This window comes from Onychostoma macrolepis, chromosome 10, assembly GCF_012432095.1.
Source record: "Onychostoma macrolepis isolate SWU-2019 chromosome 10, ASM1243209v1, whole genome shotgun sequence".
NCBI lineage: Eukaryota > Metazoa > Chordata > Actinopteri > Cypriniformes > Cyprinidae > Onychostoma > Onychostoma macrolepis.
Window position 1 is genome coordinate 6618968 of NC_081164.1, and position 14653 is coordinate 6633620.

At 35.2% G+C, this 14653-nt stretch overlaps 1 protein-coding gene across 3 annotated transcripts; it reads left to right on the top strand.

The window, feature by feature from the left end:
• The first annotated feature begins 7064 nt into the window (after positions 1-7064).
• anxa3b (annexin A3b) lies at positions 7065-13954 on the top strand. 3 transcript variants are annotated; one of them, XM_058790146.1, is made up of 15 exons: positions 7065-7188; positions 8182-8243; positions 8688-8729; positions 8869-8916; positions 9002-9089; positions 9232-9326; positions 9401-9514; positions 9622-9712; positions 9814-9893; positions 9997-10053; positions 11171-11264; positions 11395-11490; positions 11660-11718; positions 11852-11974; positions 13458-13954. In XM_058790146.1, the coding sequence occupies exons 3-15, from the start codon at positions 8715-8717 to the stop codon at positions 13518-13520; spliced, it is 1023 nt and encodes a 340-aa protein (XP_058646129.1). In that variant the 5' UTR covers positions 7065-7188; positions 8182-8243; positions 8688-8714; the 3' UTR covers positions 13521-13954. The 3 variants fall into 3 exon arrangements, with proteins under 3 accessions (XP_058646129.1, XP_058646128.1, XP_058646130.1); XM_058790145.1 differs by lacking the exon at positions 7065-7188 and having other exon boundaries at positions 8101-8243; XM_058790147.1 differs by lacking the exons at positions 7065-7188; positions 8182-8243 and adding an exon at positions 8475-8613.
• Positions 13955-14653: the final 699 nt, after the last annotated feature.

Here is a 14653-nt window from a genome sequence, read left to right on the forward strand (position 1 = left end):
ACAGGACAGGAGAGCTGTCAGTGAATAAATGGGAAAACAAAGCAAATTGCATTTGAAAAAGTAACTTGTAAGTAAATTTGGTTACACTTTATTTCTATAGTCCACTTTAGACATTCTACTAACAGTGCAACAACATGTCAACTAGCAGTCGTTAGAGTATTAGTAGACTGTCTGCTTAATATCTTCTAACATTTTATTTTGATGGGTCCACAACATACAACATTCAGACTATGAGAAACTTTAAGTATGTCAACTTATTCTACTAACCCTAAACATACCCTACAGAGAATTAGTTGCCATGTAGTTACAAAGTTACTTATAGTTAGTAGAATGTCTAAAGTGGACTATCGAAATAAAGTTTAACCGTAAATTTCTTGAAAATGTAAACGTAATGCGTTACTTTAGGCTACTTTAAAAAAGTAATCTGATTACGTAATCGCGTTACTTGTAATGTGTTACCCCCAAAACTTGAGTACAATGACACAAACTGTAGTTCGTGAAGAATATTCGGAACTCACAACTTTCATGGAATTTTTGTCAACTTTTTTTCTTTCGGAAAGACGATTTCATTAGCCAACAATCGGTATGTTGTTAAACAACAGCACAATCCATTGAACGCGCTTACTTTAGCTTCATTTTCATTCCTGTCATAAATTAAATATGGCGCAAACCTGACTAAGGTCTATTATATTTGGGATTTTAGTCTGTGGAAATAGTTTCCTTCCGGTTGCCCTCCATCCAACCTGAACGACCTAAACCTGCGCTATATGTGCAATTACATCCCGGCCCAGGGTGCGCTCATTAGATGAATCCTATTGAACAGAAACGTCTTTGAGTTTGAAGTGGTTAAACTGTCATTTCAAATCGTCTGGACCTTGTGATTACCGGCACGGGAGGAATTATATATTTAGCTTTAAGTCCGTAGCGATTTCCTGCCCCTGTCTTGATCCTAAGTGACTGGAGCTCTAGATACCCCCATCTCCACGGAGTCTCGATATCCCCGCGGGAGGACTGTAATCAACGGCTCAAAGCACGGAGAGACGCGAGATGAGGCGAGTGGGGGTCACGGCATAGGCCTGCATGCGCACATGCACAAAACTGTCTGTGCTAAGCGCGTATTATTCATAAGTCTTTACTGCACAAACGAGAAGGGAGGCACCTGCCATGCAAGTTAGTTAAAGGGACACGCGACTGGGGTGAGAGGCCTCTCGCTGAGCTCGTGATCACTAGTGACAGTGCCGCTAATGCTGAGGGGAATGAAAGTGGACTGTAGTTTTGTGTCGCGAACAGATTTAAAGATTGGTAGTGGTGTGACCGCTGTCTAAGGCCACCAAGATTTCTCAGCCGGTAGGATCTAAAAATACACTTTACTTCAGGAGTTTGAGGTGGTTGGAGTCTCACACATTGACTAAAAATAAAGGTTCCAAAAAGGGGTTTTCGAACGATTTTTGTTCCGAAAAGAACCTTTCAGTGAATTGGGGCCGGTTGCACAAACGGTTAAAAAGTTAGTCATCATTTTTTTTTTCCTTCGAGACTGGTCATAACTTTTTTAATTCGGTTCTGAAAAGGCAGATTGGTGTTATTTGTATTGGAAAAGTAAGACTGATTACCCCTTGGCAACTGCCAGTGGGTCAAACTAGTTCTTAAGACACAGTCTTAACATGGCGGCTAAGTTTATGCAGCTGGCCACAGTTTTTAGAACTTTTTTTTATTGTCTCAATGTGAAGAACATTTTAGTAATCTAAAGACACTTTTATCCACTGGGAAGGTTTCGTGGACGTTAAAGGTGCTTCACTGAACCATTAATGCCAATAAAGAACCTATATTTTTAGTGGCATAAAGTCTGGTCAACTTTGTAGCGAATTAACTGCCATTGTATTTTGTTTTTATGTGTCCTTCAGAGGAGGTTCATCTGAAATGACACCAGAATAATAGGCCAGCTTAGAAATAAATAAAAAAGGCAGTCATTTTTGTGTGGAAGAAATCGGCGCAAATCAGGAAAGATCTTTATATATCTATCAAGTGTATAACACATGCCAAGTTCTTAGTAAATCTAGCCTCTTTTTTGAATAAATCCAAAATTATTGATTCAATCCAATGACTAAAAATATCATGTGGTGCAACAATCAAGTAGAAAGTAATACCATATTTTCCTTACACTGAGTGTACACATCTTAGTCGTTATTAAAAAAACAAATAAAAAAGATTTTGTATGTTTTTCAAGGAAAAAAAAAAAATATATATATATATATATATATATATATATATATATATATATATATATATATATATTTAATATCATGAATGATTAATTCTTTATTAGTATTACATGTTAAGGAATCACATCATGACATTTTAAAAATGGAAATAACTTTGTCTATGCATAAAAAATCTAATTATGTGATGTTTTAGGTGATTTATTGATCTTGACAGACAGTCATAATAAGGGTCTGCGTGGTCCTCTCCATGATCATTTCCTGTTTTTATGCTTTTTTATTTTTTTTACATGTTGCTGATTTTTTTTGCTTTTGAATTTTAGTTAAAATACTTCAAGTTTTTCTTCATTGTGATATCACACTGTAAAAAGTGATGTTGACTTAACTTAAACAAATTGAGGAAACCCGTTGCCTTAAAATGATTAAGTACATAATAATTTTTTTTTAAAAAGTTAAGTGAACTTGACAATTCAATTAACTTATTTTTTTAATTATCATTTACTTAAAAATTTTAAGGCAACAGGTTTCCTAAATTTTTTTAAGTTAAGTCAACATCACTTTTTACAGTGCAGGATGGTTGTATCACGGTTATATATTTTTGATACATGCTCTTTATAGATACAAGTCTTGGTATTTTTTTTTAAATGTATTTTTAGATAAATGAATAAATAGGACAAAAAAATCCATATGTTAATTAGTCATAATGTGAAATTAGTCATAGGCTAATGCCCCCCAGAGTTCAATGTCATCAGAGAGCAGACTCATGATGCCTTACAGAACCTCTCTTATCAAAGGCTAAGTCACAAAGGAGAAGGATTAATGCATCTGAGTCCAATACATGATAAGCTTCATTAAAAAGAATTGTCTTTTCGAGGGAAAATGCACGGAGTGGACAGGAAGTCTACTAATCTGTAACCTGATGCGCAAGGAAGGAAGGACTCAGGAACCAGCCTTCAGAGCTTTCACCAATCATATTCATCACAGAACCCAGTCCAGCCTCATTAGACCACAGCGCTGCACTTAACTAAACATCTTTTCCATAAAATAAATGCTTCCAGGTTACCCTCCGAGCAGGTCGCGCTCGCATCTGATCTCAATTACCGCCGTGCAGCGGTCGAGGCCCGAGCCCAGCCAATGGCGCAGTGTTGGACCTCTGAATTCACCGGCTGAACGCGTCAACTGTGGCGTACATACGTCCTGTATGTCACATTAAACAATGGGGGCTGGGGGTCTTATTGAATAATTGGTTCCTCATGGGTTCTTTCTTGAGGAATATTAATTACGAGATGATTAAAACCTTTTTGGGGTCTTTGGGTGAGCGTTGTGAGGGGAAGTGAGGCCTAGTGCAGCGACGGTGCACCGTTTGATGGGTTTAACTGTCATTTTGGGAGGAGATCGGACGTTTAGTTTGTAGCTGAAGAGGAGGCATTTCTCGTAGAGGGTAGATAATTTCATGTGGATTGAGGTTTTGGCAGTGTTTCCTAAATTATTAGAGTCTTTCAGCATCTAATTTTTCTTACGGTCGCTGGAAATGAAGAAAAGAAAAGAACAACTAAGAGCTGCACTGCATATGCTTTCTGCTGGCACAGGAAAAAAACTTGTTTTCTCTCAAATAGGACGCCAAAATACCAACAAAAAAAAAAAAAAGCAGAAAGAGTTTGTTTGTCTATGTCTCCTGTGGTCCTTGGATCCTTAAAGATGCATATCAATCTTTCGTCTTTTTAGTCTCGCTGTGGTTAGTCTTAAAAGCAGCAAAGGCTTCATTTTAATGTGTTTGTTATGAAGGAGAATGAATATGCAATTGTAGCCTCCTGATTTAGGCAAGACTCCACCATGTGGCAACAGACAGAACAACAGCCTCTCTGCTAGTCATCTGTTATCATTTTTATAGGATTTGAGCAATTTTAGTATTTTGTTCTGATGCGAAGATGACTAAATAATGTTTTGGGGGTCTGTATTCAACAACTTTCTTTTTTTCAAAATTTGCTTACATTAGAGTTCATGCACTTTAATGGCATGATTAACAGTAGGTACAGTACATCGGGCTCACTTTGTACTCAACTGAATATTTTTTGAGGATATACAGTAGGTTAATAAAGAAAAAAACAACACAGTTCATTTAAAACACGATACAGTAGTGTGCCATAAAAAGCAACCTGCTATTAAAAGGCATATCATAGACTTTTTAGCTACAATTAAATCGTAAAACACTTTTGAAACATAAATCAATACATTAAGCAGCCAAAAAAAAGTACATAAAGAAAAAAAAACATTTAGGCATGAGATATTGTAGTTAATACATTTAAAACAATGTTAATTTTATTATTATATTTTAAAATTATTTTACATTTATTCCAAAACATGTCAACTTGCTCCTGACAAAAAAAAAAAAAAATCCTTTGTGTTGTCCTGAGAATACAACCTTCACTTAAAATCTATTCCATAATTATAGTTGTTGATTGTCTGAATGTCTGCTAGTGTGGTTTTATTGTTTTCATTATAACCCAGCTTTAGCAAAAATCAGAGTTTTCAAAGAGGAATATTAGTTTTATACATTTTTTTTATTGAAAAATATTTTTTTTAATACATTTTTGCCCGTATTTACACAAATTGTGAAATAATAATTGCAGAAGTCAATTATTATTATTATTATTATTATGTAGTAGTAGTAAGCATTATTATGGAAAGTATAGTAAAAGTTTGGCGGATGTATGTATGTTTGGTAGAAGTTTTATGTGCAAAAATGCTGAAAAACAGTCATTTTAAAAGTTCAATTCATATGCATTTCAGTATGCATTCATTCAGCAGATAAAATAAAATTTTATGAACACATTTAAAAAAAATAATAATAATTATATCAGAGCACTTTTAAAAAAAAAAATATATATATATATATATATATATATATTGGTTTATGAGTAAATGGTTTTGCCAGCGGCTTACGTTTTTAGTATAAACAATACAATATGAATACAAATACATTTTTTAAAAAGATTTTTGTCATATGTTCTAAACACTAAAAAACTCAACTCTAAAAATCCCAAATCTGATATCTAATTTAATATACTTTTATTTTTTTTATCTCAAATGTGCTTACTTTATCCAGAATAAAATTCTATATATCATATTTCATAAATGGAAGTAATTGACTCTGGATTTGGGATTTGCCTCAGCTATAGGGCACAATCTTCTGCGAGCACCAAGCTCTTCTGGGCTCTCTGGGACAGATTTGGTATCCCACAGTGTTCTGGATCAATCTGCACTTAAGACGTTATTCTGGCTTGGATCCTTCAACCCACAATTTCCTCGAGGGTGCTGCACTGGAGATTAGACTATAGATAAAAGAGGACTGGTGTTTTACATACACTCAGCTGTCCTCTCGTGAAATTGAAATATTAATGTATCTACAGCAGTGGTGTGGAGAACAGGTGATTTAGCGAGGCTGTAAACCTCAACAGCTCTTGACAAATGAGAGCTGAATCAGTGAAGCTATAGACTTTCATCAAGCTCTTTGCTTTTCACACTATATCCGTTTCTCGTTTCTCAGAGATTTCCACGAGGTCGGGGCTTTCGAAAAATAAAGCTCATTTTGTATTTTGCACAGTAATGACCAGCAGAGGGAGACAGCAGACAGTGTTAGAACCATGTCCCAAACTAAAATCACAATATATTTTTGTAATAACTGTAAACATCTGATCACAATAAAACTACACGATGAAGGTTTTTTGTTTTGTTTTTTTAACTAGGTTAAACTATTTTATTTAGACAAGATTTTTGTTAATGTCAGGTTGAGGCTAGATGTCTAATATAAGTTGTTTTAAATGTTTACATTTATGCATTTGGCAGATGTTTTTATCCAAAGTAACCTTCATTGCATTCAAGGTAGGCAACATAACTAATTATTTTTATTATTATTATTATTTAAAAAAGATAAAAGTAATAAAAAAAAAATGCATATAAAAATAATAAATTCAATTCAACACCCCCCACTATTTCCATTATTGATATTTCATGAATTATTTTGTTTTTCATAATTATTTATATTTTTAACATTCATTACTATTTATTTTTCTGAAAAGCCATTAAATAGCCTAAATTAAATACACTAAAAAAATAGATTTACTTTGAAATTATTTTCCACTCAGAAATTGCTAGTAAATTTCATAAAAGATTTTTTTTTTAAAATGCAAAGACACTGAATTGAAAGAAATTTTGCATCACACTATTTTCTTGTAAAAAACAAACAAACAAACAAAAAAACACAATTTTGAAAAATATTTTTTTACATTGTACAATTTGAATGTAATTAATATTTGTATGTTGTGCAAGATTAACTTTAATGTTTCAAAAAATGTATTCTTCTCAAATGAGTGTCAATAAACAGAGTCTTCCCATTGTGACAACTTACCCCGTACAGTATGCCAACATAGTTAACATGTTTAATGAACTATATTCTTTCTCCTGATAAATCTTTGCAACGATTCAATATCTTTTTGTAGCAGAGACTGCAGAAATACATTGTTTGGACACTTTTATGTTCCAGCAGTCAGCAGTACTTTTATGCAAGCATGTCATTTCCTGTGTATATTCCTTATTTATGTGTGAATGTGAATTGAGATGTGCTCCACATAAATAATATAACGGTTTGTGTTTGTTAAGAACTCATTTTTATTACTCCCTCATATTTTTCCATGACGTCAAAGTGATTTTTGTAACCCCACTATCAGATACTTCACTCTCATGTCTGCGTTTTGTCCTGAAGTAAGGATGCAGATGGAACCTGCGGGTAACCTGTTGCTGTTTGTTCTGTATGGGACGGTCATATGGTCGGTGGTCTCCATCTATCTTCTCATCTGTGTCTACCTGCTCTGCACTTCACGCTGTAGGATTCAAAAAGAGGAGAATCACATTGAAAACAACGACTTTGGAGACATCTTATAATGAGCTTGTAATTTGCTTACATCTGTCTCTGGTGAGTATTGTTGTTGGGCTTGTAAAGATCACAGAGTTGGCTACCGATTGTGACTGATCATTTAAAACTGATATCTTTCTTTCCTCTGGTTTTATATATTTAGAATGACTTCCACAACTTAATTGAACAGGAAAGGACTAGTTAAATGCATTCTTTGTATAGTTGAACATGAGTAAAATAAAGCTTATAGAGTTTCTTCATACTGTTATTACTTTTCAGGAAAAGATACTCTACATAAATGTTCATTTCTTCCCACCAAGATCTAAGACTTCATTAAAATGATGTACTCATCAAACAGGAACGTTCAGTTAGCTCATATAAACATATTTTAATTTTAATTTTATGACTGTGCTAACAGCTGCTGGTCCTGGCAAAAGACCCAAAGTTAATATTACAATCAATCAACTTCCTTGTTTGCACAGGAAATTATGAAGTGTTGTTTGATTTTAGTTAGGGTCACTTTCCGGAAATGAGGTTTCTTGCTCATTTTGGCATCAATATGCTCCCACGACTCACTAAACTTGTGTGTAGCCATGTAAAATATGGCCTTCGTATGTCACAAACTACAGTCCATTGAGACCAGGTCTAATGATCTCGACTTCACAGAAGTGTTTGTTCTGGGAACATGAGCTTTTCTTTCTGAAAACACGTATTTATTTATAATAGTTGGAAAAGAATATTAAAAAATAAATATTTGCTGAATGGAAATGAAACTTTATTTTCTACTACTTTTGTAATAATAATAACAACAAGAAGTTTCAAGCAATTTATGATGTTGAAAATATCATTTACAAGCTAAAATATATATATTTATAGGCCTATTTTAAAATACGCAAATGCAAAATAGAAGCCACAAATAATCTGAAATATTTGGCCCCCACTGCACATTTATCACATAGGCTTTGTGATTTGTGGCCACCTTGTAAAACTGGCGTGATACACGAGCTCATGATCTCATTTTGATCTCATATCCTCTGGTGTGTTTGGGTGTAGTCCACAGACACAGAGACCCGTGAAAGGTGTGGCTTATAGTGGACGGAGACGCTTTAGCAAAGGTAAAGTTGAAAGTTTTGTTCCTTTATCTCTAGAAACCAGTGTTAAAGCCAATCGCGCACTTACCAGAATAGTCGAGTTTGATGTTTTGTTTGTTACGATGTGTGTTGCCAAGTATTCATCTGTAAAAGACGCCAGATTTTCACGTTATGTTGGGTTTGCTCTCAGCGAGCACATAGTGATGTTAGCGGATTTTGTCATGCTCTTGTGAATCGCATATGAAATCGCATCGAGAATAAATTTTGCAATGTGACATGTAATCGGGATCTAATCCTCAATTTGATCGCATATTTCATTAATGCGTTAAAAATGCGCTGCGTTAGGAGAATTACATGCTGCTTAATGCTTTTGAAAACATCCAAACTTTTGTTAGTGAGTAAAAGCATATGTAACTAAAGTATCATTTAAATTTATGTGTAATATAACTAACTAATATCTGGTTACAGAACTGAAACCCACTCACAACAGCAGGAATGTCTAATGTATGGGTCAGTACGGCTGTTTATTTCATTTTTACATTGAACCATTTCAGGATAAAGTGACTCTACATTTACATTTCTTGCTCTGAAAGTGATATTTACTGAAGATGATCATTTTTCAGGAGACTTTCCTATTTTCTGTTTTCAGGATGATTTGGATCTTCTCTTGGACTCCCCCTCCTCTTTGACTGTAAATGTAAGATTGTGATTGTATACTGTTATACATTTCATATAGTAAGCTAAACAGGTTTGTATATCAACATGATTCATGTTTTATTAAGTCAACAGTACGTGGCACCATTAAGGAGAAGCCGGGCTTTAATCCAGGCGAGGATGCTGCCGCTTTAAGGAAAGCTATGGAAGGCATTGGTAAGTCACTTACCTGGGTGTGGACGTGAACTTACACTGCACACATCCAGCTGAGATGTTGAAATCCTGTTGCTTTCTGTTTGCTGGCTGTTGGCCTTATGTCACAATGAGGAACTGTGTGTTTGCGTTTGTAATTCCTCAGGCACTACTGAAAAGACTCTTATTGACATTCTGACTCAGAGAAGCAATGCCCAGCGCCAGCTGATCTGTAAAGCGTATCAGGATGCCACTGGGAAGGTAAAACACCAATGTTGAACAAACTATTGAAGGTTGTCTGATATTTAAAAACATGCGTATGTTTTTCATCTTAGACTCTTTGCGACGACTTGGAAGGTGATACACACGGACAGTTTGAGGATATTTTGGTGGCCCTGATCACTCCTCCTGCTAAGTTTGACTGCCAAGAGTTCATACGGGCTATAAAAGTACACAATGCATTTTCTTTTTGACTGCTAATAGTTTAGATGTCTGTATTTGGAATTTACCCAAGATTACGTCAATGAAGTTGTTAACGGACTGAGTTTGATCACAGGGTGCTGGTACAAACGAAAGCGTTTTGATAGAGCTGTTTGCATCTCGCTCCAACCATCAAATCAAGGCTATGTGTGATGCATATTTGGCTGGTTTGTATTTTTTAACGTTATTTTTAATTTTTTTGATATTTTTTACAATATTCTATGGTTCTTTGACACTGGATCTCATTTAAGTGTTGTCTATTTTCCAGAAACCGGAAGAGCTCTAATTCAAGACCTGAAATCTGAGGTGTCAGGGGACTTTGAAAAGTCCTTGTTGATCCTCGCTGAGGTTCAGTCAAATCAGTTTTTTTGGTCCTGCATCATATTTAAATTCATTCAAATAAGTGACGCAGCTGTCTCACTTACAATTTGTTTGTCTTTCTAACTAAAAGGGCAAGAGGAATGAAAGTACCAATGTTGACGTGGCAAAAGCTAAAGAGGATGCCAAGGTGAAGTGAAAACACTTTTGCTGATGTTTTATCAGGCGTATACATAAGTACAACCAAACTCAGCTAAGAATGAAATAAAAAACAATATACATCCACATACCACATAAGTTACTCTGCCCATGTACGCCTGTGTAATGAAAAGTCTTTCATCATTTATTCACCCTCATGTTGTTCCAAACCTGTATGAGTTTCTTTATGTCATGATAACTCTCGGAGAGTTTAGCATATACGTGATAATGTTAATGTGTTTGGTCTTCGCGGAATACATCTGCTCTGCTGCTGTACTGAGACTTGCTACTGCCAATACATCCACAGATATGTAGAATGTAGGAAATACTGCTGCTTCACATATGTGGCCCTGGACCACAAAACCAGTCTTAAGTCGCTGGGGTATATTTGTAGCAATAGCCAAAATTACATTGTATGGGTCAAAATTGTCGATTTTTCTTTTATGCCAAAAATAATTAGGATATTAAGTAAAGATCATGTTCCATGAAGATATTTTGTAACTTCTTACCGTAAATGTATCAAAACTTAATTTTTGATTAGTAATATGCATTGCTAAGAACTTCATTTGGACAACTTTAAAGGCGATTTTCTCAATATTTAGATTTTTTTGCACCCTCAGATTCCAGATTTTCAAATAGTTGTTTCTCGGCCAAATATTGGAAAGCTTATTTATTCAGCTTTCAGATAATGTATAAATCTCAATTTCGAAAAAAATTGACACTTAAGACTGGTTTTGTCATCCAGGGTCACATATATGAAATGACCTCATAGCAGATCTACACAGGTGGAGCTGGGGAAGGTGGAGGGTTCTGAGGAGCACTGCAACTGCTACAGCAAACACTGGCCAAGTATTTGAATGTTGAGCAGCAAGCTCATTGGCTGCTGATGTGACCGAAACCATTTAGTAGCGCCATGTGAATAATGATGTGATTATGTCAGTTAGAACCTGTCAGCCTGCGCCATCTAGAGTTTCATAACACTTCTTCTGCAGAACATGAAAGAAGATCCCATTATACTATTGTTCATTCAGTTGAAATCAGTGGGAACCAAAACGGTTTGGTTGCCAACATTCTTCAAAACATCATCTTCTATTTTTCCCACTGTGCAGATCTTGTACGAGGCTGGAGAGAAAAAGTGGGGAACAGACGAGAGCAAGTTTATCGACATCCTCTGCCACAGGAGCGTTCCTCAACTCAGACAAAGTACACCTGCTGGCTTAGTTTCATATCCCTCATTTTATAAACTGTTTTGTAATAATTCTGAATGAACTGTAAACTAAATGTGACAGAGTCATACATAAGAACTGTAGTTTAATGTTGTTTTATCTCTCAGCTCTGGTTGAGTATAAGAGTCTGAGCGGAAAGACCCTTCAGGAAAGCGTTGAACGAGAGATATCTGGAAGACTAGAGGAGATTCTGGTGGCTATAGGTGATTATAAAGGGCTTTTTATAATCTGGAGTTTGTTAAGGCACTTACTATTCCTCATAAAATGCATGAGTATTTTCAGTTTATGTTTTCAGTTTTGTTTAATTGGATTTTATTGTTTCGTACTTAATTTTGTTCTTGTAAAATCTAATTGAAAATGTCTCTGCTTTAGTGAAATGTGTGAAGAGCGTCCCAGCATACCTTGCGGAGCGTCTGTATAAAAGCATGAAGGTTAGAACTGTCTTTCTGTATTCAGTTCCCCTATTCTGTCACATTACAAAAAATGATGTACAATGAAACAAGATTCTACAACGCCTCTATAAGCAAACTATTTTTGAGCAAGAAACATCTGTACTTTTTTCAGGGTGCTGGTACCACTGAGTCTACCTTAACTAGAATCATAGTGAGCCGTTCAGAGATCGACCTGCAGGACATCAAGGCAGAATATAAGAAGCTCTTTGGCACTTCTTTATATTCTGACATTGAGGTAAGGAGCATTCATTGAGAACTTGTACACTGTACATAACAGATAACACTGAAAAAATATGCTGTAGAAACATTCACTAGTTCCAGTGCAAGTAAACGCATTGAAATTACATGTGAAATTTTGAAGTAGAAAGACTAAAATAGTATTTTGTTGTAAAAACATTCTCTGTAAACTTCAAAAAAAACTTTTTTTTACAGTGTAAGTCTAGAATGTCTTTGTCCAAAATCCTTTTCTGCTCCTATTCATGTGATTGTAACAAGACCCTGTTCCATTTTCGTACGTACACCTAATATCGGAACGGCTCTGGTTAAAGTGTGAGGTAGGCGGTAACTTTGACCAGTGTCTGATAAGGATTTGCAGATGAAATGATTGACATCCTCAGTGGGCGGGACTGGTGATTAGCCCCGCCCTGTAGGGCCTTGTGTGTGTTCTCTTGGCTAATGCTGCATTCAAGTCATGTGTTTATCTTCATATTTTCAAATTGAGTGCACATGATGCCACTATAATGGTGTGATTACCAGAGGGAGACTAGATTTTCATTAACCGAGTTGGGGCGTGTCAGTGAAAAAATGATGATGAGGATAATTGTATTGGTCGTAATTAAGTTTTAATTGTGTTACATTTATTCATTTGGCAGATGCTTTCATCCAAAGCGACTTACAGTTGAATGAATTTTGTGCACTGTTAATGAAGAATAATTCTAAAGCTCATCATAAATCACTAGCAGGTTTTTGAGGTGATGGGTTTGTGCAACTAAACGTTTACCATCATTCACTGTGGCTGCGCAAGAATTGTAAAATGCATAGAAAAGCATGAGTTGTACATCCTTTCCTTTTCAGTTTGCTTAAAAGCGTCAAAAAGCGTCCCATCTTTGTCAAAAAGTGAAAAAGGGAGAATTAAATATGAAATTGTCAAGCAAGTCCATTATTTTCTGACCAAAATCGCTTGTAGTCAGGACTATGACTTCTGAACACGCACAGTAGGCTTCTCAAGGCAGCATTTGGCTGATGCATTTTGAAGGGGTTCATAAATTGAATTAGTTAATTCAATTGACTGCATGACAACATCCAAAGTCATACCGATTTCTCTGAGGTTCAGCGTAAAACCAAATGCGAAAACATGTGAGTTTAACATTATACTGCAGCATTCGTTTGACCAGCATGTGTGCCTCTACATACTCTCTGTTAGACCATCAAACACGCTTTGCATTGCGACCTGACATCCCTATTGTAATCACAAATCTGCTGCTTTAAAGCATTGTCATGTTTCCTTTCCATACTTTACTGTTCCTACTTTACTACGAAGTTGCTTTTGCCCTCCAATCTCTTCATTTTTGCCACACTAAAACCAGTGCTTTTAGCAAAGATCATAAATATATTTCTAAATGATAAATAAATAAAGATTGTAAACATTTAGCAAGTGCAGTATGAGGTTAAATGTCAGTAGTCACATTAATAATGTCCTTTTTATATCTTTATTGTAGTCTGAAACCTCAGGGGATTTTCGTCAAACCCTGCTGAAGATCTGTGGTGAAGATGGGAAATGAATGTATCCACTGCCAAAGAAGAATACATCACAGCTGAAGTGCTATAATGTGAAAAAATGTCCAAATATAACTTTATTACAATTAAAATACTGTCAATAAATCAGAAGAGCTTTATGAAATGTATTAATCACTAACTTGATTGTTTATAATCATAGATAACTTGAATACTTGGTTTCATAGTAACCCTAATATAACAAAATATTTTTAGTATCAGAAAATGTATTTTAATTAGTCAAAAAAAAATGTTACACGCTATGTCTACATAATGAATGAATAGCTAAGTTACTGAAGAACAAACTTTTTTTTTTCTATGACATTTTGCGTTTAAGATGTCTTCAATGTGTAGTTTTGTCCCTGATCCAGCAGGTGACAGTGAAGTACATGTATTTGGTACCAAAGGGGTCAACGATTAAAATCTCAGTGGGACAACCATTTAAGAGACTGCTCATTTTGCCTTGTCACTCACTCATAAGTACATATAAAAACAGAATTAGGATGACATTTGGTCACAATTCAACTGCTGAAATTAGATTTTGGAGATTATTAATATCTAATCCCCCAAGACAATGCAGATTGTCATGAGAAAGTGATGTTTGCAGATGCTGCTAAAGCCAACAAAAGATTCTTAGCTCCTTTCACCAGTAAAGAAACCACTGATAAGACTTGAAACAGGTTTTAATTTGCTGTGGAGCATCTGTGAGGTCAACGACAGATTGTGAAATGATTTGAGGCACAGAAGTATGATTTTGTGGGAAAGTCATTCTCATGAGATATAATATTACACTTGGAGATAAAGTAAGACAGTATTATGAGCAGTAAAGAAATGTTTATGCAATGAAAACTGATTTTGCATACAGTAATTTGGGTTTTTATTGAAATTCATCGGAAAGCATGTCCAAATTAAGATAAGCATGTGTACAAACAGTCTGTAGAAGTGACTCAGATTTTTTTAATTACTGTTCATAATATACAGCTGTTATTAAGTCAAAGAAAACCTGACCTCTAAACCACATTCTCTCTTTTCAATTAGTCTTCAGTACAAGAAAAGAACAATGCCCTGGAAAATCCCTAATGCCACTAGAGTAGAACAAAACACTCGGATTAAAACAGATTTCAGTATGATTAAGATAATT